The sequence below is a fragment of the Oryx dammah genome, unplaced genomic scaffold (genome assembly GCF_014754425.2).
Source record: "Oryx dammah isolate SB20612 unplaced genomic scaffold, SCBI_Odam_1.1 HiC_scaffold_8, whole genome shotgun sequence".
In the NCBI taxonomy this organism is placed as follows: Eukaryota; Metazoa; Chordata; class Mammalia; order Artiodactyla; family Bovidae; genus Oryx; species Oryx dammah.
Window position 1 is genome coordinate 22,310,068 of NW_024070192.1, and position 23,112 is coordinate 22,333,179.

At 55.1% G+C, this 23,112-nt stretch overlaps 1 protein-coding gene and 1 long non-coding RNA gene across 3 annotated transcripts in view; one reads left to right on the forward strand and one right to left on the reverse strand.

Annotated features, from left to right (window-relative positions):
- Positions 1-253: 253 nt before the first annotated feature.
- STARD3 (StAR related lipid transfer domain containing 3) overlaps positions 254-23,112 on the reverse strand; it is a 23,957-nt gene continuing 1,098 nt past the window's right edge. The window contains exons 2-15 of one of the 2 annotated variants that reach the window (XM_040245484.1): positions 11,738-12,016; positions 6,232-6,309; positions 5,799-5,876; positions 5,622-5,675; positions 5,105-5,222; positions 4,804-4,902; positions 4,516-4,571; positions 4,053-4,145; positions 3,338-3,400; positions 3,077-3,172; positions 2,631-2,710; positions 2,431-2,535; positions 1,387-1,480; positions 254-995 (exon numbers count right to left, since the gene is read on the reverse strand). In XM_040245484.1, the coding sequence (XP_040101418.1) occupies positions 891-995; positions 1,387-1,480; positions 2,431-2,535; positions 2,631-2,710; positions 3,077-3,172; positions 3,338-3,400; positions 4,053-4,145; positions 4,516-4,571; positions 4,804-4,902; positions 5,105-5,222; positions 5,622-5,675; positions 5,799-5,876; positions 6,232-6,309; positions 11,738-11,965 (1,347 nt within the window). In that variant the 5' untranslated portion in view covers positions 11,966-12,016 and the 3' untranslated portion in view covers positions 254-890. Of the gene's footprint in view, positions 996-1,386; positions 1,481-2,430; positions 2,536-2,630; positions 2,711-3,076; positions 3,173-3,337; positions 3,401-4,052; positions 4,146-4,515; positions 4,572-4,803; positions 4,903-5,104; positions 5,223-5,621; positions 5,877-6,231; positions 6,310-11,737; positions 12,017-23,112 lie in introns of both variants that reach the window. The other variant, XM_040245483.1, reaches the window with a different exon arrangement.
- Positions 8,093-8,972, forward strand: LOC120867220. Its single transcript, XR_005721821.1, has 3 exons — positions 8,093-8,103; positions 8,505-8,507; positions 8,905-8,972. It is a non-coding gene; the product is annotated as an uncharacterized LOC120867220 (long non-coding RNA).

A 23,112-nucleotide genomic window follows, 5' to 3' on the forward strand; every position in this document is an offset into this window, starting at 1 on the left:
TTAACCTAACCTTCCTAGCAGGAGACCTGGCTGGGAGGCAGGGAATTTTTACCACTTATCTATCTGACCAGCTGAATGGGGCGGGGCGGGGGAGGGGGGAGGGGGGGCTTCGAGAACTGGGTCCCCAGCTGGCTCTATTCTGGCTCTGAGTGGGTAGGAGAGGGTCTTGTGTAGGCTGTAGCAGGGTTCCTTCCCCTAGGCCCTACGTGCTGCCCCTTTTTTTTTCACTCTCAAGAGGCCAGGCTGCAGGGGCTGTTTTTTGAGTTCCTGTTTTTAATTGGCTCAAATTACAAAGGTCCCCAAGGAGGCACTGGGGGGTGGGGGTGGAGGGCGGCAACCTGGAGAGAACCTGGGAGGGGCAGGCTCCCTGCCAGTGCCCACCACCCCCACCTGCCACCCACACCCAGTGGAAGTGCAGGTGGAAAAAGGTCCCAGACCCTTTAAATAATCCTAAAAAACCATGATGAGAGAGGAGCTCCCACACCTTCACACTGGTGATGAGCTGCCCCAACTTTGGTCCTGCCCAGGGTCCTCTCCCGCTGAGTCCGTGGCTCCCATTCCAGACCCCGCCCCGGGCCAGGTAGGGGACAGTGGGTCCCTTCCTCCCAGAGGCAGGAGGCCGTGTAACCGTTGGCAGGAAAGACCCATTAGGCGCAGCGGCAGAGTCCCAGCGCTTGAGCCCTCAGCCGGCTCATGGCCGCCCCCAGGCGCAGTGAGGCTCGGTGTAGGGCGGGAGTTCAGGTCACAGCGCTGCTGTGGAGGAAGCTCCCCCCTCCCCACTGCCGAGGCCAGGTCCTCAGTGGGCAGCAGGAAGCCCAAGCAGTGCCCCCCTCTGGCTCTGGAGGCCGTGGCGACAAGACCCTGGCCCGCAGGGTGGCAAGGAAGCACCCTTATGCCCGGGCACCCAGCTCTCTGATGCGCTGCCGCAGGTGGAAGGCAAATTCGAACATGGTGGCTGCGAGGCTCTGGTGGATGAGGTACCGGGGCAGGCGGCCCTGGGGGAGGCGAGGAGAAGTTCCAGGAAGGCCGGCCCTCGGCAGGGGCTCCCCCTCAACAACTGGCGCCCGAATGCAGGTGCAGCTCTGGCATGCAGCCGAGGCCGCCCTCTCCCCCACCCCTGGCAGGAAGAACATGCTGTGCCCGGGTCTTGGCACGAGTCACACAAACAGACCCGGGAGGGGGTGGGCTGGCAGCCAGCCACCTTTCCTCGGGCCTCAGGAGTCAGAGGTAAAGAGGGGAGGCACAGGGCCTCAGGGCGAGAAGACCATCTGGACCCTGCCCCCAGTTGCAGAGGAAGAAAGGAGGCGGAGAGCAGGGACGCCCAAGGTCACACAGCACAGTCCCCTGCACTCCGCGGAGCCTGCTTCGGGGCCCCAGCACCCCCACCTTGAGATCTGTATTAAGGATCCAGATGAAGGTGCAGACTCGCGGGTTACTGGCCGACTTGAGCACGATGAAGCCCCCAGGACCATTCTCTCCCCTGAGGAGAGACGCATTGGTGGGGGGCCTTGGAGCCAGGCGAAACCCCTGATTCCCGCTCTGCCCTGACCCACCTTGGACTGGGGTAGAAGGGGGAAGGGAGCTGCTGGTTTGAGCAGGGCCAGAACGGGTGTCCCAGAGGCCACAGGATACAGCCCTCCACCCCACCTGCCTTGGGGTGCTTGAATCCTCCTCCAACAGCCCCAGGGGCAGGGCGTTTACCACCTTCCAGCTCCAGCTCTGGGAACAGTGCAGAGCCGCGGGGCTCCACGAGGGGGCGCCTTCTTGGGAGGCCTCAGGCCTGAGCGGTAGGATTCCCATCCCATCAGCTCCCCTGCCTCCATAGATAAGGGAGCTGGCGCCAGGAGGGGAAACGAGCTTGCCCATCACCCAGCAAACACTGTGGTGGTGGTGAGACCAGAGCCCGGGGCTGACACGCAAAGAACAGCGCTCTCTGCGGAACCCCAAGACAGAAGGGGAAGTGTCAGGTATGTGGGAGGAGGCCACCCACAGCGCTAGGACTAGAGAGCAGGGGGCGCTGGAGGAGGCCGTGGAACAGGCAGCAGAGGACTCAGGCCTCTTCCTTTGGGTACCTCCAAGCACCATGAGCGTAATGCAAGGCCAAGGGACAGGGAGAACGGGATGAAAGGCAGGAAGGTGATGCTTCGGAACACAGAGCCTCCTGCTGTTCTGGTCCCCTAGACCAGCCACCTCATGGCTCCCAGCCCCCTTCCCAGCTGGTCTCTATTCATCGCCATCCTTGGTCTACCCTGGAGCTCCCCCGAGCCTGGTGGTGGTTCCACATAAGCAGGATTAGGGACAGTGGGACCGGGTACAGGAAGGCGCCCTCAGCAGGAGAAAGTGCACAGCTGTATACACCAGTCCTGCCCTATTCTCACGGCCACGAGGGGAGGGGCCAGTGCGCATGACCCCAGGCAAAGTTCAGCTCACCTGACGTATTTGTGCGTTGGGGGCTTGGCGCAGTGCGTGGTAGCGATGCCCGAGGACAGGTATCGGTCTCGGCGCCGCTCAATGCGTCGGACGTTCACAAAGTCCCTGGAGGGGGATGATTAGATGATGATTAGATGATTAGATGCGTAGAAGGTCCGAGGGCAGGAGGCCTGCCTGAGGGGGCAGGTAGGGGGGCTCACCTGGGGGAGACCACGCCACCCGCGGCACCTGAAGACACATCATAGGAGATGATGGTGTTGTCTTCTACTCGCTGTAGGATCTGCGGGCGTCAGGGCCGACGTAAGGTGCAGCCACCCCAGGAAAACGCCAGGGAAGGGCCCAGCATCTCAGGAAAGCCCCCAGGTCAGCTGGCTCTCTGCTCAGCCCCCGTAATTAGGAGCCACTTCCATTCATGGGCGCTGGGACCAGCACTCTGAGCATTTCGTCCTTCCATCTTTTGGACCCTCTCTTGGAGGAAACTATTACCACCATCCCCATTTTACAAACAGGGAAGCTGAGGCCCAGAGTAGTTCAGTGATGTGACCCGGGTCCCCAGGGGGTTCACTGTTCACACTGGACCACGCCCTCACCTGCCACGTGGCTCTGCCCCGAGGGGTGCCAGGCCTGGGCTGCCAGCTCAGCTCACCTGGCAGGCGGTCACCGTCTTGTTCCACAGCACCATCCTCTCAGGCTGTAGGATCACCTCCTGGTATACCAGCTCCGCGGGGCAGGGCAGGAAGGTCTGGGGCGGGGCGAGCAGAGGGCTGGATGGTGCCAGATGTACTTGGGCACACCAGCCCCTTCCTGTTGGGTGGGAGAAACCTGCCGGAGGGTCCCCACACCACCAGGCCCTTCCTGGAGTCCCAGGCAAAGCAAGAGGTTCCAGAGCACTCTTTCCATCACCCACCTTCAGAATGAAGGTCTTGCCGTGAAAGGGAACCTCGATGGTGTACACAGTGTCCCCATATTCCTATGGCAGGGACAGAAGGGCAGCAGGGAGGTGAGTGGAAGGCAGAAGAGAACCGGGGTGGGGCAGGAATGGGTAACGGGCAGGGCAGGATTTTAACAGCTCAGAGGAGAAAACTTTAGGAGTTTGGGGGATATCTGAGCAGCCATTAAAAAACATTGGTTCTGAAAAATGTCCTGCCATGAGGAGAGAAAGGCTTTTGATATCAAGTTAAAAGGCAGGAGCACAGCTGCAGCTGCAACCATGAAGGCCCGTGTCTCCGGGCCGCCGCGGCTGCCAGGGGAACTGGCCAGAGAAAGGGACCGGGATGTTTTACCCCTGTTTTCCAAGCTCTCTGCCATCTTTCTAGATAATACTGTTTTGATCATGAAACAAAACACCGGACACAGCACAGAAGCCTGGCTTCCCCTTCAAAGCTGGAGCTGGGGCAGCTGAGGCAGCAGAGCAGCAGGGGCGGGGCCGGGGGGAGGGAGCAGGGGGAGGGGCGCTAGAAATGTCCAATCCAAGCCAAGGGGCTGACTCTAGGGCCCAGCCCCCTCCCCTGGGCAGAAATAGGGTTCCAACCCGGGCAATCTTTGGGCTTCTTTCTCAGAAAAGGGAGGGAAAACTCCCTCCAAGCCAACTCTCAGGGTCCCATGGGAGAAAGGTTTCTTACGTTATTCTTCTCAAACTTCCAGTTCTCTTCTTGGGCCAAGATCTGGTCCACCACCGTCATGGCCTCCTTCCCCTGAAGGATGTACTCCCGTTCCTGGCCAGGGAGGGGAGGCAGGAAGCGGTCAGCCTGGGAGCTGCACCCCCTCTGGGTCTTTCTCTAGACACTCCACACATCTCTTTCAAAGGCCTGATTCAGCTGGATGTCCAGATGCAGGGTCTGGGCTGGTCTCCTGTACCCTGTGAGCTCCTGGGGACCAGGTGCTGCAGTTGTTACCCTGGGGCCCAGGCAGGAAGGAGAGCACTGGCCCTAACTGACGGTGAGCCAGACACTCAGGTGGACACTGACAGGCCTTCAGGCTGCCTAAGGTCTGCCCTCCTCTGGGAAGCCCCTGCCCACCTGGCCGAGCCCAGTGCTGGCTCCTCTCTGGGGTGCCCACCCCAGGTAGGGGTAGGCAGCCAAATACCTGGGCAGAAAAGCTTTTCTTCCCAACAATTTCTTCATCAGATTCATTGTCAGACCCTGCAGAAAAAACAAGCATGGGGGACAATGGGAAGAGGTGGGGAGAAGGGGTGGGGAGGTGAGGGACTGGGGTACAAGTGCAATGGTGTGTAGGGGGATAAGATTGTGTGTGGGGGAGGACTGCTCGCTCTCCCCAGGGAGCTGATAGAAGGACGAGAAAGCATAGACCGAGCCATCCTGCTCCTCATAAAGCCCCTCCCTGGAGGTAGTTCCCCTACCCACCAACCCTCACCTGCAAAGGATTCTGGGGGTGAATAGAACTGGCCCTCAGACAGAGCGCCGGAGAAGAGCAGGGGTCCTCGGGCAACAGCAGCCTGGGCGGCAAGGTACCCTGGGGGGCAGACGTGGGCAGCCATCGTCCCAGACCAAGGACAGTCATGCCTTGGCAGCCTAGGGTCCCCCGGCCCGGGCTCTCTTTAAGGCTCTTGGAGGCAGAGTTGGCAAGAGAGCTCCGAACTGGCCCTCATGCCAGAAACTCTCCTCTCTTGGGTGGGGGTGACCCTCGCTGCATCCCCTCACCCCCCAGCACTCACATCGCTCCTCCTCAGCCTCCTGAGGTAGGACTTTGAAGTCAAGGAACCAGGTCTCCAGCCAGGCGAGGACAAAGGAGACGATGGGGAGCAAGTAGCCGAAGGCCCCTTTGCTGAGCAGCTGCGGAGGGAGGGGGCTGAGCGCCACAGCCGAGTGTCACCCCGGACCCAGAGCCCCACCCTGGGGCTGCTGACTCTGGCCTACACCCCACTCCTGGTACCAGCTGCTTGGGCACCCCCTGTGGCACATGCCTCTGAGATAGAGGGATTAATGAATTCTACAGCAAGATACAGTAAGGTCAGGCTGGAGGAGGAACTTTCTGTTCTTAGGGTTTCAGCAGGGCAAGTGGGCAAAGCCAGTGAAGCTGACCCCTTAGAAAAAGCCAAGGGCAGGAATCCCCCTCACCCAACCCTGACAACAGGGACAGAAACCCAAAATCAGAGAAGCAGTCCCTTCTTGGGACGAGCCCATCCCACAGGCCGGATGCCCACCAGACCAGCCAGACCCCGAGCCACTGACCTCAGAGAGGATGACCTTGACGATGAGGAATGCACTGGACACCAGCGTGGTGACCTGCCCAGGGGAGGGAGAGACAGACAGAGCAAAGAAGGAGCCTGGGGAGTAAGTCCTCCTCCATCCCATCCCATGAGCCAGCCCCGCCAGGGCCTGAGAGCTGCCAGGAAAGTGGCATCTTACCGCAATCACCCACCAGTGCCGGAGCCGCAGCACGGCATAGCCCAGGAGCAGTCCGGAGAAGCGGAAGAAGGCCAGGACCTGGCAGGGGAGTCGGCGAGCTGTCACAGGCAGCCACGGGCCCCACCCCAGCTGAAGGCTGGCCGCCCCTCTAACCTGCTCCCCCAGGCTCCCCAAGCAGTGTGCACGCCCCAGCAGAGAATGGCCGAGGCCAAGTCAGTGCTTCTTTGGGGATTACATGGGACCTCCTTGGACGGGGGTCTTGTCTTCCCCTCCCACTTGGGGCTCTCTGAAAGCAGGACCTCATTTGGGAACAGGCTTGAATACAGAGGGCTCCCTGATCAGATGAGGATGCATGCTGCAGGAAGAAGAAAATCCAGCCAAAGAACCCTGTCCCTGCTCCCTCTCTGCCCGCAGGATCTCCAAGGCCACTCACAAAGATGTCAAAGAAGGAAGTTTTAAAGTTGTAGTTGATGATCTCCTGCTCCAGGTTCTTCTGGATGCCTGTGTTGGTCTGGAAGAGAGAGAGGTGGGTAGGACCAAGTCCCCAGGGCTGCCCTTTGTCCTCCCAGAGGGAGCAGGTGGGACTTGGAGGAGAAGCTGTAAATGCTCAGCTACCACCCGAGGAGCCTTGAGGCACCAGGCGAGCTCAGCCAGGGGCCTGAAACCCCAGCGCTGAGACTGTGCCTCTAAGGGTCCAGGCAGTCCAGACAGGCAGAGCTGAGCCTCCCGACACTCGTGAGCACACTGCCTAGGAAGGGGCAAGCCTGGGGGGCCTTGGGAGGTGATGGGCCCTATGCAGGCGCTATGCCAGCAGACAGGGAGCTGGGAGCCGCCGCTCCCATAATTTCCTCTCCCTCCCACCACTGCTCCATCTTCCCAGCCAAGCATCCATCTGGGGTGACGGGGGCCAAGGGTGGGCAGTGGTATCAGACGGAGCCCCAGGTGGCAAATCAATTGATTAGGTTTGTACTTAATGGGCAAAATCCATCAAGCTGCTAGAGAGGACGGCATGCAGAGTGAGCAGCCTGGTCCTTGCCTCGGCCCCTACCCTAGCCACCCACACATTTTCAGTGGGATCCCTGAGAGCCTGGCTGGGGAGTAAGGAGTCAGGATGCCCATTGAGAGCTAGACTGCAGCCTGATGCCTCAGGCAGAATGGGGTGGCAGGCCTGTGCCTCTGCAGGTGGGGTGCCAGCCCCCAGAGTAGAGGGGCATAAGGGGACTCAGGGATGGAGTTTGGGAGCCCTGAAGGGGAAGACCCTTCACGATTACCAAGATCAGGGCTTCTGATTTCTGGAAGAGGATCTGAATTGGGGTGGTGGTGGGGGGATGAGGTGTTAAAGATACAGATGTTGAGACGCTGGGTCTGAATCTCGGGGTGAGCTGAGCATCTGGAATGGCTGTAAAGCTCCTGAGTGATTCTGATGCTCAGAGCAAAAGCCAGCCATCTGGACAGCCCCTCACTGAGTCTCGAGCCCTGGTGCCTCCCCACCCAATGCCTCAGCCTCAAGACCACTCTGCACCCCATGGAGTCAAACGCCTTGCTGACATCACAACCCACCCCAGCCTGATCCTCCTCTTACTCCTCAGACTACGCCCTCTTGGGCTCCAGAGTCACTGTCCACAGAGCTCTCTCTTCCACGGTTTTTCTCTTTACAGAGAACTCTCCCTTGCCTGCATACCCACCAGCCAGCCCACTCCATCAGGACTCAGGACAGTACAGTTCCTGCCCCTGTTTTGCCAGCGCTGGCTGTAAGACCTTGGCGCCGGTCTTACAGCCTGGTCAGGGTCCTTGCATACACTGGGCAACACACAGTCTGTTAGAAAACTAAAAATAGGGACTTCCCTGGTGGTCCACCTGGTGGAGCCACCGGGGAAGCCCAAGGGGATCGTCCAAATGAAGGTTTAAGACCTCAGAAGCTCTTCAAATGACCCTGAACCTCACTGATCCTCCTCTCTCTCATCAGTAAGATGGTCCTTAAATACCAGTGGCTAAGACTCTGTGCTCCTAATGCAGGGGGCCTCAGCTCAATCCCTGGTCAAGGAACTAGATCTCATGTGCCACAACTAAGACCCAGTCAAATAAGTGCTGTGCGCTCAGTCATGTCCGACTCTTTGCGACCCCATGGACCATAGCCCGCCAGGCTCCTCTGTCCATGGCATTCTTCAGACAAGAATACTGGGATGGGTTGCCATTTTTTTCCCCAAGTAAGTAAATAATAAGTCAAACTAAGTAAATAAATATTTAAAAAAAAAAACTAAAAATACATGTTTCAAAGTATGAAAATGGCAAAATTGAAAAACTAGTAAAATTTTAATTGGCCACCAAGAGAAACATGATGTTAATTCTATGAACTGTTAAATTCAGCGTTCTGAAACTTTTTGTCAAATTTGAAAATAACTTGGACGTTAGATTTTCTCACTCCACAAGCATTTTCACGTCTGCACGATGACTGCTGAGCTATTACAGCCAGTATAGCCATACCGTTGCCAAAGTAAAATTGCCAAACATTTTTTTCAGCTCTTTTCTGTCAAGAAAATATTATACATACATTTAATGAAGGATGTGTGTGAATTTTAGTGCCTGCTTTGATGCTGGAAAGCGAAAGTGTTAGTTGCTCAGTCGTGTCCGATTCTTTGGGACCCCATGGACTGTATCCCGCTAGGCTCCTCTGTCCATGGGATTCTCCAGGCAAGAATACTGGAGTGGGTTGCCATTCCGTTCTTCAGGGGATCTTCCCAGCCCAGGGATCAAACCTGGGTCTCCTCCACTGCAGACAGATCCTTCACCACCTGGGCCACCAGGGAAGCCCAAGGGAATTGCCCAAAGGAATAAGGTTTAAGACCTCAGAAACTCTTCAAATGACCCTGAACCTCGCTGAGCCTCAGCTCTCTCATCAGTAAGATGGTCCTTAAGGTCATGCCTGTGGCTCCTTCTGGCTGAAGGTGCCAGCTCACCTCTGTGCACAAAGGAGCGTCACCCTCAGAGCCTTGCCTTGCCTTCCAGCTCAACATGCCCAGAATCAAACTTCACCCCTGAACCAGCTCCTTCTCTAAGCTCCTCCTTTGTAACAACAGTCATTGTTTTCCTGACCCCTGAGCTTGAGACGGAGGTTTGTGATACTGTACAGGGAGCAGTGATCAAGACCATCCCCAAGGAAGAGAAATGCAAAAAGGCAAAATGGTTGTCTGAGGAGGCCTTACAAATAGCTGTGAAAAGAAAAGACGCAAAAGGCAAAGGAGAAAAAGAAAGATACACTCATTTGAATGCAGAGTTCCAAAGAATGGCAAGGAGAGATAAGAAAGCCCTCCTCAGTGATCAATGCAAAGAAATAGAGGAAAACAATAGCGTGGGAAAGACTAGAGATCTCTTCAAGAAAACTAGAGATCTCTTCCAGAAAACCAGAGATACCAAGGAAATACTTCATGCAAAGATGGGCACAGTAAAAGACGGAAACAGTATGGACCTAACAGAAACAGACGATATTAAGAAGAGGTGGCAAGAACACACAGAACCACACAAAAAAGATCTTCATGACCCAGATAATCAGGAAGGTGATCACTCACCTAGAGCCAGGCATCCTGGAATGCAAAGGCCTAAGGTAGCATCACTACCAACAAAGCTAGCGGAAGTGATGGGATTCCAGTTGAGCTATTTCAAATCCTGAAAGATGATGCTGTGAAAGTGCTGTACTCACTATGCCAGCAAATTTGGAAAACTCAGCAGTGGCCACAGGACCAGAAAAGGTCAGTTTTTATTCCAATCCCAAAGGAAGGCAATGCCAAAGAATGCTCAAACTACCACACAATTGCACTCATCTCACATGCTAGCAAAGTAATGCTCATAATTCTCCAAGCCAGGCTTCCACTGTGAAATTCCAGATGCTCAACCTGGATTTAGAAAAGGCAGAGGAAACAGAGATTAAATTGCCAACATCTGTTGGCATCCATCAAAAAAGCAAGAGAGCTCAAGAAAAACATTTGCTTTATTGACTATGCCAAAGCCTTTGACTGTGTGAATCACAACAAACTGTGGAAAATTCTTAAAGAGATGGGAATACCAGACCACCTTACCTACCTCCTGAGAAATCTGTATGCAGGTCAAGAAGCAACAGTTAGAACCAGACATGGAACAACAGACTGGTTCCAAATAAGGAAAGGAGTATGTTGAGGCTATATATTTCACCCTGCTTATTTAACTTACAGGCAGAGTACATCATCAGAAATGCTGGGCTGGATGAAGCACAAGCTGGAATCAAGATTGCTGGGAGAAATATCAATAACCTCAGATATGCAGATGACACCACCCTTATGGCAGAAAGCAAAGAACTAAAGAGCCTCCTGATGAAACTGAAAGAGGAGAGTGAAAAAGTTGGCTTAAAACTCAACATTTATAAAACTAAGATCATGTCATCCGGTCCTATCACTTCATGGCAAATAGATGGGGAAACAATGGAAACAGTGGGAAACTTTATTTTTTGGGCTCGAAAATCACTGCAGATGGTGACTGCAGCCATGAAATTAAAAGACGCTTACTCCTTGGAAAAAAAGCTATGACCAACCTAGACAGCATATTAAAAAGCAGAGACATTACTTTGTCGACAAAGGTTCATCTAGTCAAGGCTATGGTTTTTCCAGTGGTAATGTATGGATGTGAGAGTTGGACTATAAAGAAAGCTAAGCACCAAAGAATTGATGCTTTTGAAATGTGGTGTTGGAGAAAACTCTTGAGAGACCCTAGGATTTCAAGGAGATCCAACCAGTCCATCCTAAAGGAAATCAGTCCGGAATATTCATTGGAAGGACTGATGCTAAAGCTGAAGCTCCAATACTTTGGCCACCTGATATGAAGAACTGACTGATTGGAAAAGACCCTGATGCTGGGAAAGATTGAAAGCAGGAGGAGAAGGGGACGACAGAGGATGAGGTGATTGGATGGTATCACCGACTCTATGGACGTGAATTTGAGCAGGCTCCAGGAGTTGGTGATGGACAGGGAAGCCTGGCATGCTGCAGTCCATGGGGTCGCAAAGAGTTGGACACGACTGAGCAACTGAACTGACTGAGCTTGAGACCTGGAGGAAGGGCACGTGCCATCCAGAACTCTGACCCACTTTGCACAAAGAGAACAAGGGGAGGCTCAGAGAGGCTGAGTCCTTCGCTGAGCTCACACAGTTGCTATAGAGCAGAAGCTGGGACAGGGGACCAAGCCCAGGATGCCCTGGTTCCATGCTCCTACCTCTGCATCAGGTCCTGCTCTGCCCTGTCAGCACCTGGAGATTAGGTCCCACCGCCAGCTGGCCAAGCACTGCATCGCAGGGGTTCGGGGGGGTGGTGGTGGAGGGTGGGTGAGCAGACTCCACCCTGACAGGCAGCTCTGTCTCCAGACCATTAGGTGGAATCTCACCAAAACCAAGAGGCCAAAACTGGGGACGCTGGAAGAATGCCCAAGGTGGGGAAGGAAAGCTGGGCGTCACTGGGAGTCTTTACAGATTGCCACCCATTGTTCCCTCTGCTTTCGGCACAGCGCCTGGGACACAGCCGGGACTCAGAAATGTTTGCTGAATGAATGAATGAACTAAGCCAGAGAGCAATGTAGGGCAGAAAGAAGACAAAGGCTCTGATAGCTCCACAAGAGCCCCCTGGGATCCCACCTCCTTTCTCAAGTGTGTCCACTAGGGGCCAGTGTGGTGCAGAGGTGTGAGTTTTGGGGCTCAAGTCTGGGTTCAAACCTTGCCTTCTTCACACACTTGCTGAGAGACCTCGGATAAGCAACATAACGTCTCTGTGTTTCTCTCTCTGGAAAATGAGAACAGCTATTCTTCTAGTCTCATTCTTCATTTTACCCGGAAATCAATACACCTCCAGATGCAACCCTCCGAGGCCCAAGCAATGCCCCTCCCCCACCCTGACCTGTGCCCCCAGCCTAGCCCCACTCACGTTCAGCTCAATGATCCAGAGCAGGCAGATGAAGAGTAGGTCGAAGGTGACAAACAGGCAGAAGGTGCGGCGGACGTCGGAGATGGCCCGGCGCTTCTCCGGCAGTGGCGGTGGGAGGAGGTGCGAGGAGAGGCTCTGGCTGTGGGATAGCGACGAGCCCAGGGAGGCCACGGCCGGCAGGCTGCGCTCCAGGTCGCGGCCCAGAAGGTCCCCGGACAGCTTGCTCATCCTGGCGGGCCCCCACCTCCAGCTGGGGTGGGCTGGGCCTCAGCAGCAGGGCTGCAGGGAGGCAGGGTGGCTGGTCAGGTCCTGGGGTCAGGGTCCAGGAGCACCCGGGAACCTCCTTCGTCCCTTTGAACGCAGCCCCAGGACCCCCATTTGTTTCCAAACACATCTGCCCCCCACCCTCGGCCTAACTCTGTGGCCCAGGGCCCTCTCTGCCTCATTTCCCTCTGCGGCCTGACTTCCAGGCTGGAGGGGTATGAGCATCCTTCTCCCTCTGTCCTGCTTCTTCACCCCCAACCCCAGGCAAAGTCCTGCAGCCCCATGGTCACCCTTGGGGGCCTCCTGGGTCCTCCCTGACCGTCTGGGGCCACAGCTTGCTCCTGCCAAGCCCTGCCCTGTAGTTCAGCCTCTGGGCCGGTCCCCACCCCCAGGAGAAGTCAGCCCCAAGCTCTGTTCTTTGTTTTCCAAGCACAAAGCCACATTCCCTCCCAGCAGCCAGCCCTACCCTCCCACCCCCTGATCCATGGCAACTGGGAGGGACTTCCTAGAGCAGTGTCTCTGCGCAGGCCAGCCCTGGAGGGATGGTGGGATGACATCTTGGTCCCTTCTCTCCAACACCCCCGCCTCAGGCCCAACCAGCTCTCTCCAGCACACTCCTAATGGGTGGGCGCGTCTCCAGGCTTTCTCTCCCCCCACCCACAGCAACCACCTCCACGTGACAGCCAGAGAAAGCTTTTCAGAACATGAATCAGATCCTGCCATTCCCTGTCCACAACCCTCCAACGGCTCCCCACCGGTCTGAGGATAATACACCCTCCTCATGGTGGCCCTCGCAGGACGGGGCCTGCCTGGTTCCTCTTACCGCTACTCTCACAAGGCAGGGCCCCATCATCTCACTACGACAGCCACCCCCCTGGCCTTCTAGGTCCCTTCAAGCGGCAGCCTGGTCCTACCTTGGGGGCCTTAAACCCAGGTCTCCCCAGTCCTTTCAGCTGGCAGCCCCGAGGCCCTCTCCTCAGAGCCTCACACCCTCCTTCCCCAGACCCAGTGAATTTACCAGCGTTCACCTTCTCCAGTCATCTCACTGCGTTCCATGTCCACACAGGGCAGAATGGTTCCTCCTATCCTCACACAAGATAGCCAAGGCTCCAGGAGATGAATGGATGTGACCATCCATCCCTTACCTGCCCATGTGACCATGAGGTTGAAATCCTCATAAACCCGAGAGACAAAGTGGGCAGTGGGGCACTCCCTCCCTGCTGAGCAGTCCCCAGGCCTATGGTCCTTGCTCTAGCAATCTGCTGGCAGGGGCCCTCAGAGGCCCTGTCCCCCAGGCGGGGGAAGGAAAGGTTTAGGCTAGAGCAGAGGGGAGCTGAAGCAGCATGGTGGGGCCTGAGTCTCTGGGACCCCATGAAGAGTCTCTGAGTCTTCTCACATGCAGAACCAGCGGCAGGTCTGGGGGCCACTGGACGGGGAGCCCTGGATCTTTGTGCTTGATCCTGGGAAGGCCAAGATCTAACCGGTGCCCTCTCCATAGCCGTCCGTCCCCTCCACACATTTGCTATCTGGTTTCTTCCATGCTTCAGCTACTAAGTCAAAAACAAGCCCCCATTCTGTGGCTAGCAGGGTTTCTGAGCAAGCCGGCTCACCCGTCCCTTTACCTCCGTGCCAACCCAACAGTCAGAACCGACTGTTCTCCGCAGAAGCACCAGCCGCTACTACTCTTTCAAGGTGCCCATGCTAAGCTCATCTGGAGGACACTGAAGGAAAGCTGGACCAGCTCTGGAAGGCGGGGCCAGAAGAGGCTGCTGGCAACAGGACGCCCCAGCATCTATCAGCCGGATCTGGTGTCAGGCCCCACGCTCAGCATCCCTCACTGTGACACAGCTGCAGCCCTAGGGCGGGTGACATTTCCTTGTCTCTAATAGCCCTTGTCTCTTCTGCCAGACCTGTCTCCATCTCTCCTCTTTCCTGTCTCTCTCACAAGCCACCTCTTCACCATTCTTTGCAAGTGTCTCTGTACCCCCTCCCACGTCTGTCTTTATTCCGCCCCCTCTCCGGGTCTTCCTCTCCACCTCTCTCCCATCTGCAAGTCTCTCCACCCCCATCAGATTACTCTCTTCGGTTTTCTCTTATGTCTCTCTCTCCTTTCCTACCTGCCGTCACCTTCTCTCTCTTCCCTGTCTCACTGCGGGGTGCTGTGGCTTCCCCACTCCCTGTCTGCTCCCGGGTCTGTCTAGTCTTGCCCCCTGGCTTTCTCCCTCGCTCTCTGGGGACAGGACTTGGGTGGTAGCAGCTTGGGTGTGAGACACACTTGGAGTGCAACAGCACTGACACTCACACACCCAGATGTCCACGTGGAAGTGAGAGACACAGAGGGGGGCTGAGAGCAGAGGTGTTGGGGGAGCCCGAGAGAGCTGCTGATGCGGGGGGTGGGGTGGTGAGGGAGCCAAGCACCCGGGGCTCTGCAGCAGGGGTGAGGGCTTCTGGCCAACATCGGAGAGAGCAGGGTTCTGCATCACCCTCCTCCATGAAAGAAACTCAGCATCCAAATAAGCAAGAGCTGGAAGAGGTGAATGAGTTCAGGGGCAGCCATTAGACCTGAATAACTTTGGGCAAGTCCTTCTTAGCAAGCCTCCATTTCCCTATCTGGGAAAAAGGTCCATTTTTTTTTTAAATGTATTTATTTTTTAACTGAACGATAATTGCTTTACAGAATTTTGCTGTTTTCTGTCAAACATCAACATGAATCAGCCATAGGTATACATATGTCCCTTCCCTCTTGAACCTCCAGGGAAAAGGTCCGTTAAAAAAAAAAAAAAACCTTTTAAGCAAGAGAAACTTAAAACAACATCAACCAAAAAAACCTTACCTAGGATCTCAATATATAAAACAGATGTATTTGCAGGGCAGCAAAGGAGATGCAAACATCAAGAACAGACTCATGGTCACAGCAAGGACGGAAGAGCGTGGGATGACTTGAGAGAGCAGTATTGAGAAGTAGTATACACGACCATATGTAAAGCAGATAGCCAGTGGGAATTTGCCGTATGATGCAGCGAACCAAAACTGGTGCTCCGTGATATCCTAGAGGGGTGGGATGGGGAGGGAGGAGGAGGGAGGTTTAAGAGGGAGGGCACATGTTTGTACTTCTGCTTCATACTGATGTATAGTAGGAACCACAACATGATTTTTTAATTAAAAAAAAATAAATGTTGATGTTTGGCAGAAACCAACACAATTTCTGTAAAGCAATTATCCTTCAATTAAAAAACAAATTAATTTAAAAAAAAGAAAACAGATAAAAACTGGGAATTCCCTGATGGTTCACACCTTCACTGCCAAGGGCACACGTTCAGACCCTGGTTGGGGAGCTAAGATGCCACAAGCTTCGCAGTGCAGACAGTAAATAAATAAAATGAATAAAAACAGGACTGTATAGGTCCTACCATAGGATGTGGCCACAGAGAGCCCCACAAGTCAGCCTTCCCTTAAACTCCATCCTGGGTCACCCTGAGGAACTTCCATGGGTGTGGTTTGAAAAACTCACTCAGATGACATCAGAAAGTTTTGAGTTCCAGGAGACCACCTGCCAGCTCCAGATATGAAAACCACCTTGGCCTAGAACTGCTTTCTACAGTCCCTAGAACACTGGCCTGGGGGGATGGAGGGAGGCGGCTGCTGGCAGAGCAGGCTGGCCTCCATCCTCCCGACAGGGAAGGCAGGAACAAGTGTTGGGGGCAGCGCCCCCCTGCCAAGCCCACCGCCTGCTGTCACCAGCCCCTCCCCAGCACCTTCAGAGGTGTCAGGAGGGGAACAGCACGTGTGGCGTGAAGAAGTCGGCCTAGGCTGGCTGCAGACGAGACACCTGGTGTGCTTGTGGAAGCTCAGCTGCTTGGAGAGTGGGGTGGGGTTGGGGGCACTGGTGGTTTTTCTCATCCTGGGTCAGAAGGGTAAGAGGGGTCGGGAGGAGGCGGCCAGGCAGATCTCTGGGCACAGGGAAAGCTCTGGGGGGCCCTCACGGCCCCTCCCAGGCCTTCTCTGACTGGCCCCAGGAAACGCTAGCCTGGGGGCAGCAGGAGCTTTTGGGTGGGTCCCCACTCAGCGGACGACAGCAGGCAGCTGGTACCTCTGAGGCCGGGGTTTGAGTCTCGGTCCGCTCTTACCAGTCTTGCGACTGGGGCAAACAGAACATTCTGAGAATCGGCTTCTTCGGTTGCATTAAATAAGGGGAATGATAATATACTTAGTGCCACAGAACTGTCCACTTAAAAGTGGTTAAAATGGTAAATGTCATGCTGGGTATGCTTTCCCACAATAAAAGGCAGCATCTCCCATCTGTGACTGCTACCGATGACTGCTGCCCCATGGGCATTTATGGAAGTGTCAGGGGAAGGATGGCTGGTGTTTGGCCGGTGGGGGTGGAGATGGAGCAAGCAGGTGGGCAAGGCTGTTCAGGTGAGAGGTGTGGGGGCTTACACATGACAGTGATGTGTAATAAACTGCCCCCAAAGGCCTGAGTTGAAATCTGAGCTCCACAGTTCACGTGCCAGATGACCCAGAGCAAGCTGTCCAAGGCTTCAGCACAGGCTTCCTCCTCTGAGTGTACTATGGGCCAAGTTACAGAGGCTCCAGGCAAGTGTGCACTCCTGGGGATTGGGGAGGTGTCCTGGCTCCCTGCACAGGCTCTCGGGGGAAGCCTGGACTGACCTCTGATGCTACCCCTTCCCACTGATGCCCGCCCCCCCAACCTCCCCCAGGGCCTGATCTCCAGTTCTTGGGTAGCTGGGGCACAGACAGGGCCCTTCCCAGGCCTCAGTCACACCCTGGGCTGGTAGCTCCAACCATCTCTCTGCCAGTCTCTGGCTGACATTTCCTGACCAAAGCAAGTCTGCAAGGCACCTATGTCTGTCACTCACTCAGCAAGACTCTGAGGCTGCACCTGGAAATGGGGACTGGGGGATACCTGTATCGACCCTGGGCCGCGTGGTGGATCAGAGGAAACAGCGGTGAGTGGGGAGCACGGACAACAGCCCCTGACGCCACAGAGTAAGGGCTTCATAGACGGGAGCCATGGCCGCCGCCTCCTCTGTGGGCCTCTCCCCCTCTCCTCTGCCCAGCTTCCGACGGATGGTCAGGCCAACCTACACAAGTTCCAGCTAGAGCTCCCTCCACCAGCTAGGCTCTGTGACCCCAAGCAGACGAACACCTCTTCTATGTCCAGAAATGATTCTCACTTCAGAGCAGTGCGGCATCTCCAAACCCTCTCCCCAGGCCAAGGGGGCAGGAGACATGGGCTCAAAACACGTGCCCCACCTTGTATGTGTGAGCGTGCTGTCGCCTCAGCCATGTTCAACTCTTTGCGACCGTGTGGACTGCAGCATGCCACGCTCCCCTGTCCACGGGATTCTCCAGGCAAGAATACCGGAGTAGCTGTCACGTCCTCCTCCAGGGGATCGTCCCCAGCCAGGAACTGAACCTGGGTCTCTGCGACTCCTGCACTGCAGGTGGGTTCTTTACCGCTGAGCCACTGGGGAAGCCCGGATTCCCACCTTACTAGTCACTGAACCTCTCTGTGCCTCGGTTTTCCTCTCTATAAAATGGGATAATGGTAGTATCTACTTCTTAGAGGTATTATAAGGTTTAGGCGACTTATTACACATAAGGACCCAGAACAGTCCCCGACAAAGAGTGACTGCTGTGGAAGAGAACGTGGCCCCTGTCTCATCTTAGGTGGAAACAGTCTCGAGTTCAGCCTCTGTGGGATGGCTGCAGGCCAGGGCTGGGGTTGCTCTGGATTGAGACTCTGCTGATGCCCAGGTTAATGGAGAATCCACAGACGGGCAGGAGACAGAGGCTCTGTGTGCGGAAGAGGCTGGCCTCGGGTTGTATTCTGCCACTGGCCAGCCTGGGAGGAAGCTGGCTCAGGGAAGAAGGACAGCAGACCAAAGAGGCCACACACCACCCAGACGGGCCAGGAGAAAGCAATCCGGCTGGCAGTGGCCCCGGCCGGCCCCCTGCAGACATCCTCTCCTTCACTCCTGGCATCCGTTGCCAGGAGCTGTGGAAATGACGAGACTGAAGCTTGGAGAGGCCTGCCCACAGCCTGCCCTGGACAGGGCGGAGCTGACCCCAGGGGCACGTGGGCTTCCCCCAGTGCTGGGCTAAACCCAAATGTGGCCACCTTCAGGGCCTGTGGGGAGCGAGGTGGCAAAAGACCCCAGAGCCTGTAGAGAGCTCAGCGCCTTCCCCTCCACATCCGAACCATGAACAAATCCTTCCAAGTCCAGCCAGTATCCGCCACTGCTCACCACTAACAGCACCCTGCCTGAGCCACCATCTCACATTTGCTACAGCTTCCTGACTGCCTCCTTGCCCTGGTCCCAACACAGCAGACAGAGGAACCACAGTAAACGTCAGGCTGCACCTCCTCGACATCCCAAACTTCCAACAGCCTCCCGCTCCCCCACAGTAAAGGCCAAAGTCCCCGTCCTGCCCTGCAAGCCTCCTATTCCCCTGGTACCTTCTGCTCCAGCCACACTGCTCTGTGGACGCATCCAGCAGGCGTCCTATCCCAGGACCCTTGCTCCTGCTGTCGTGTCTGGATTTCCTCCATGGTCTCTGCCATGTTCCCTCCCTCTGGAGAGGCCTTCCCTGAACCCTCCATTCAGCCCCAGCCTGCATCCCCTCACCCTGCTTCCTTCTTCACAGCACCCATCAGTGCAGACATTATACATTTACTGCTCTGCTTCCTGGCTGTCTTCTCCCACTGGATCAGGGACACCCTGCCTGCTCACAGCTGCTTGTCCGGTTCCAGTGCCAGTCTCACAGCAAATATTGAGGAAGTGTGCTGAACGCCCGCAGCATCACATGTACAGGTGCTCCTGCACACACTCACACCCAATCCTGGAGGAGCGGCCCCACCAGACCAGCCTCTGCTGGACTGGACTCCACCCTCACTGGAGTCTCTTGTTACCCAGAGCCCGGGCCCTTCCTCCACCAGCAGGCAAGGGGGAGGACTGGTTTCCCAGGCAGCCTCAGGGAGGGTGGCTGCTCCCCTCCTCTCCTCTGAGCCCAGACTCACAGGGACAGGCCTGGGGGCAGGTTTAAACCTCTAGGATAGTGAGGGTGCCCACCACTCCTCTCTTGTCGGGACTGACACCCCTCCCCCAATACTCTCCAGACACTGGCTGTTCCCAGGACACCCCGTGGCCACTTGGTCTCCCTTCAAGCCTCCAGTTCCCCGGGGGGAACTCTTAACTCTTTAGAGACCAGTTCAAACGTTGCCTCCTGGACAAACCTCACTCTCAGCACAGGCTTCCCCAAGCCCAGATCTCGGGACCCTGGCTTAGCCCTTCAATCCCCACACCCCTACACTTGAGCCTCAAACTCATCTCTCCTCAAGCCCTTGAGGCCCAGGTCACAGTGTTTGGCCATGCACATGTCAAGTAGGTTCACTGGCCTGTGGACCACCCTGGAATAAGGGAAAGGGCATAAATTTGGGGGTTGGTCAGGAGACCTGGAGTCAAAAGCCAAAGGCTATTCTTCATTACGCTGTGTGCCTTTGAGTCTCTCTGAAACTCAGTCTTCTCATCTGTAAAACGGGGATGGTAGAGTGCCCACATCACAGAGCTATTGAAAGAATTAGAAATAACAGCTGCAATGTGCCTGTGTTTACTTAAGAGCAGCTATGACTACCATCAGCAGCCATGGGAACAGTGTTAGAGGCACGGCCCTGCGTCAGGCACATGCAGCATGGCACTCTGCCCAAACTGAGGGTCCATCAGTACTGCTGGATGGTAGGACGGGCCCTGAGCTCAGGGAGCTGCCCCAGGATGGTACAGATTAGGCTCTCGTGTAGTTCAGGGATCAGTGGCCTACGCCATCAGCCTCAGCACAGTTGGCTTCCCCGTCCCTACTCTGCCCCACCAGAGGGCTTGGGAAGTTCCCTGGAGAAGCAGGGAACTATGTTCCTAGAGAGCCCAGGACACAGCAGCAGTGACAAGTAAGATCTCAGAGGCCAAGCCAGGCTCTTTCCCTTTTCCTTCTGAGGAAGTGAACAGGCCCCAGTCAAGCCAAAACAGAAACCGTATTCATCACAGAATGTTCCCACACTGCCCTAGCCCAGGAGGTTCTGAAGTACAGTTTACAGGGCTTTCCTTGTGGCTCAGCTGGTAAAGAATCCACCTGCAATGTGGAAGACCTAGGTTTGATCCCTGGGTTGGGAAGATCCCCTGGAGAAGGGAAAGGCTACCCACTCCAGTATTCTGGCCTGGAGAATTCCATGGACAGAGGAGCCTGGTAGGCTACAGTCCATGGGGTCGCAAAGAGTCAGACTCAACGGATCGACTTCCCTTTCACTTTCTTTCACTTTCACTTACTGGAAAATCCTATCAAACTGAGATCTACTCAGCCCTTCAGCTCCCTCCACAAGCCAGGCCCTATTAAATGTCAGACATGTCCCTAGCTCTGTGACTCCATGACCCCAGCCTACTCAAGGGCTGGTGAGTCAGGCCCCACCCCACCCCTCGGCGTTGTTGGATAAAACAGGACTAATGAGGTCGAGTTCTCAAGGTCAGTTTGGAAAGGGCTGGTCCAACTTCCAGGGCAATCTCAGTCCTATGAGCCTAGATGACAGAAGGCCCTGCAGGGGTGGACGTGGTTCAGAACAGACTCCTCCCAGCACTGGCCCTGACCAGCCCCTTCCCAGGCAGAAAAAGCTCAGAGGAGCATACAACAGGCAGGATGGTATACCTCCCTTGTCCCACTGATGTGGCAGCTGTCCCTTTGGGGACTGGGAGCCCAGGGCAGTTTCTGGGACATGATTGTAGACCTAGAGTCAGAAGACAGTTCCTGCTGAGTAAACCTGACCTCACCTCCCAAGTCTCAGCTTCCTTGTCTGTAAAATGGGGCCAACAATCTCTGTCGTTGAATGCAACAAGTGTGAGCTGTCAAATGTACAGAATTTTTGGTCTCACCCACACCCTTTCCCCCAAACAAGTCTGAGTGTCGGAGAGCTTGGTTTACCACAGCAAGTAAACTGAGAGCCTGCAGCATGCCAGCCACTGTGTTGGTCCCTGGGGTTATTCACTCAGGGGGTCCGGGTCTGGGAAGGGAGGCTGACAGATAAAGGCAGAGTGCCAATCTGCGATCAGCACTTTCAGGGAGGGATGAACAAAGGACTGTGGGCTCCCAGAGAAAGGAGCATCTGACCCAGGCTAGAGTGGGGGAGGTCAGGAAAGCCACAGGGAGGAGCCATCTGACCCAGGTCTCTGCATCTATCAGCCGGAGGCAAGGAAGATGGGCACGCCGGGCTTGAACAGAAGCCAAGAATCTGGTTTAAAACACAGGCCCAGCCCACAGGCATGCGCGCTGACCTTACCCCTAGGGCCCTGCCCCCAAACTTGGGTACCAAGCCTCCAGACCTCCCCAGGGCATGGTCTCTGCAGGCTCCTAACCTAAGGGGATACTTCTTCGTGGCCAGGTAAAGAAAGGAATCTGCCCTCATGCCCACCTCAGCCCCCTCCCCTGAAGGAGCTCTTCAACTGGAGGATATAGCTTTCCTTTCTCTGAGCCCACCCTGGTCTCTGCCTCCCGCTGGTACTCATTCTCTCATTAAGGGCCCCTAACTGTCAGCTCCTCTGGAAAGTCACTCTTGGCCTTTTTCTTCCTTGGGTTCCCAGAGTTCTGTGTACATTTCTCTAGAACTCATGCTTGAAAGTGAAAGTGAAGTCGCTCAGTCATGTCCGACTCTTTGCGACCCTGTGGACTGTAGCCTACTAGGCTCCTCCGTCCATGGGATTCTCCAGGCAAGAGTACCGGAGTGGGTTGCCATTTCCTTCTCCAGGGGATCTTCCCAACCCAGGGATCAGACTCGGGTCTCCCGCATTGGAGGCAGACGCTTTAATCTCTGAGCCAGCAGCTTGGCCTCTAACATTTATCCATTTCCAGATTCATTTCCTGAGCAGAATGACATGGTATCTAGGTCTTCTACTGTTTTGAATCCTCACCAGTCAAACCCAGATCCTGCCCCTAATGCCCTCTACCCCAGCATTTTATTTACTGACAAAGAGTCAGGCTTTGGAGCTCTGAGACAGAATGAGAAGCCACATCAACTGTTCTCAGCAGTTGATAAAATTAAAAGTCAGAATCACTGTTCTTTATCCTTCTTATGTAAACAGTAATAATAGTTAACACTCATTTACTGAGCACGCCTGTGCTCACCGTTTTAAGCCCTAAACATACACTATTTCATTTAATCCTCATGATAACTGTACCAGATAGGCACAGACAAACATTTGACAAACAAAACTGAAGCACTGCCTTCATCAATATCATAATAGTCCTGGGACCCAGGAAGTCCAGTTAAGGAGTCTGTATCCTCCATCATCACGCTATTATGGACAGGGTGCTACAGGGACATCAGATGGGACAATATTTAGCCTTCGGCAGGGGCGGTGATCCAGAGGTGATGCTGCCTGAGCAGAGCACTAAAGGTCAAGTAGAAGGTAGGCAGCAGGTAAGAGGAGAAGGGACTTTCTAGGCAGTGGGGCTGGTGCATGCAAAGCCATGGAGACACAAAATAGCAAGGTGTGGGCAACTGTATCCTGCAATGTCATATTGTTGGACCTCAGGGTACACATAGGGCAGGAAAGAGAGCCGTGTAATCTGTGCTAAAGATTCAGCCTTTCCCATAGGGACTGGGAAACCATTCAAGGGTTTTAAGCAAGGAAGTGACGTTATGAGACATTTTTTTCAAGGACCCCAAGAGTTACAGTTGGAAGACTGGGTTGCAGGCGGCTGTGAACTGGAAGTTGCTGCAAAGTCACCGCAATCATCCTGGTCAGAAACATATCAACAAGGGTGCTGACAACAGAGTCAGAGGCATGGGACCAGGTGCGAAGCATGTTAAGGAAGTTACTGGACTAGGTCACCTCTTAGATATGAGAACTGAGAAAGAAGAGGAAGTATAAGATAATTCTCAGGTTTCTGGCTAGGATGGGGTAGTTGAGAACAAATGAATCTGCAGGGGACAAGAGAAGTTCAACTTCAGACAGACTGAGTGGCAGCTGAAGTAGAGCCATCCAACTGGTAGCTGGATGGCCAAGCCTGAGGCTCCAGGGAGGGGCTTGGCTGAAGCTGGAGATCTG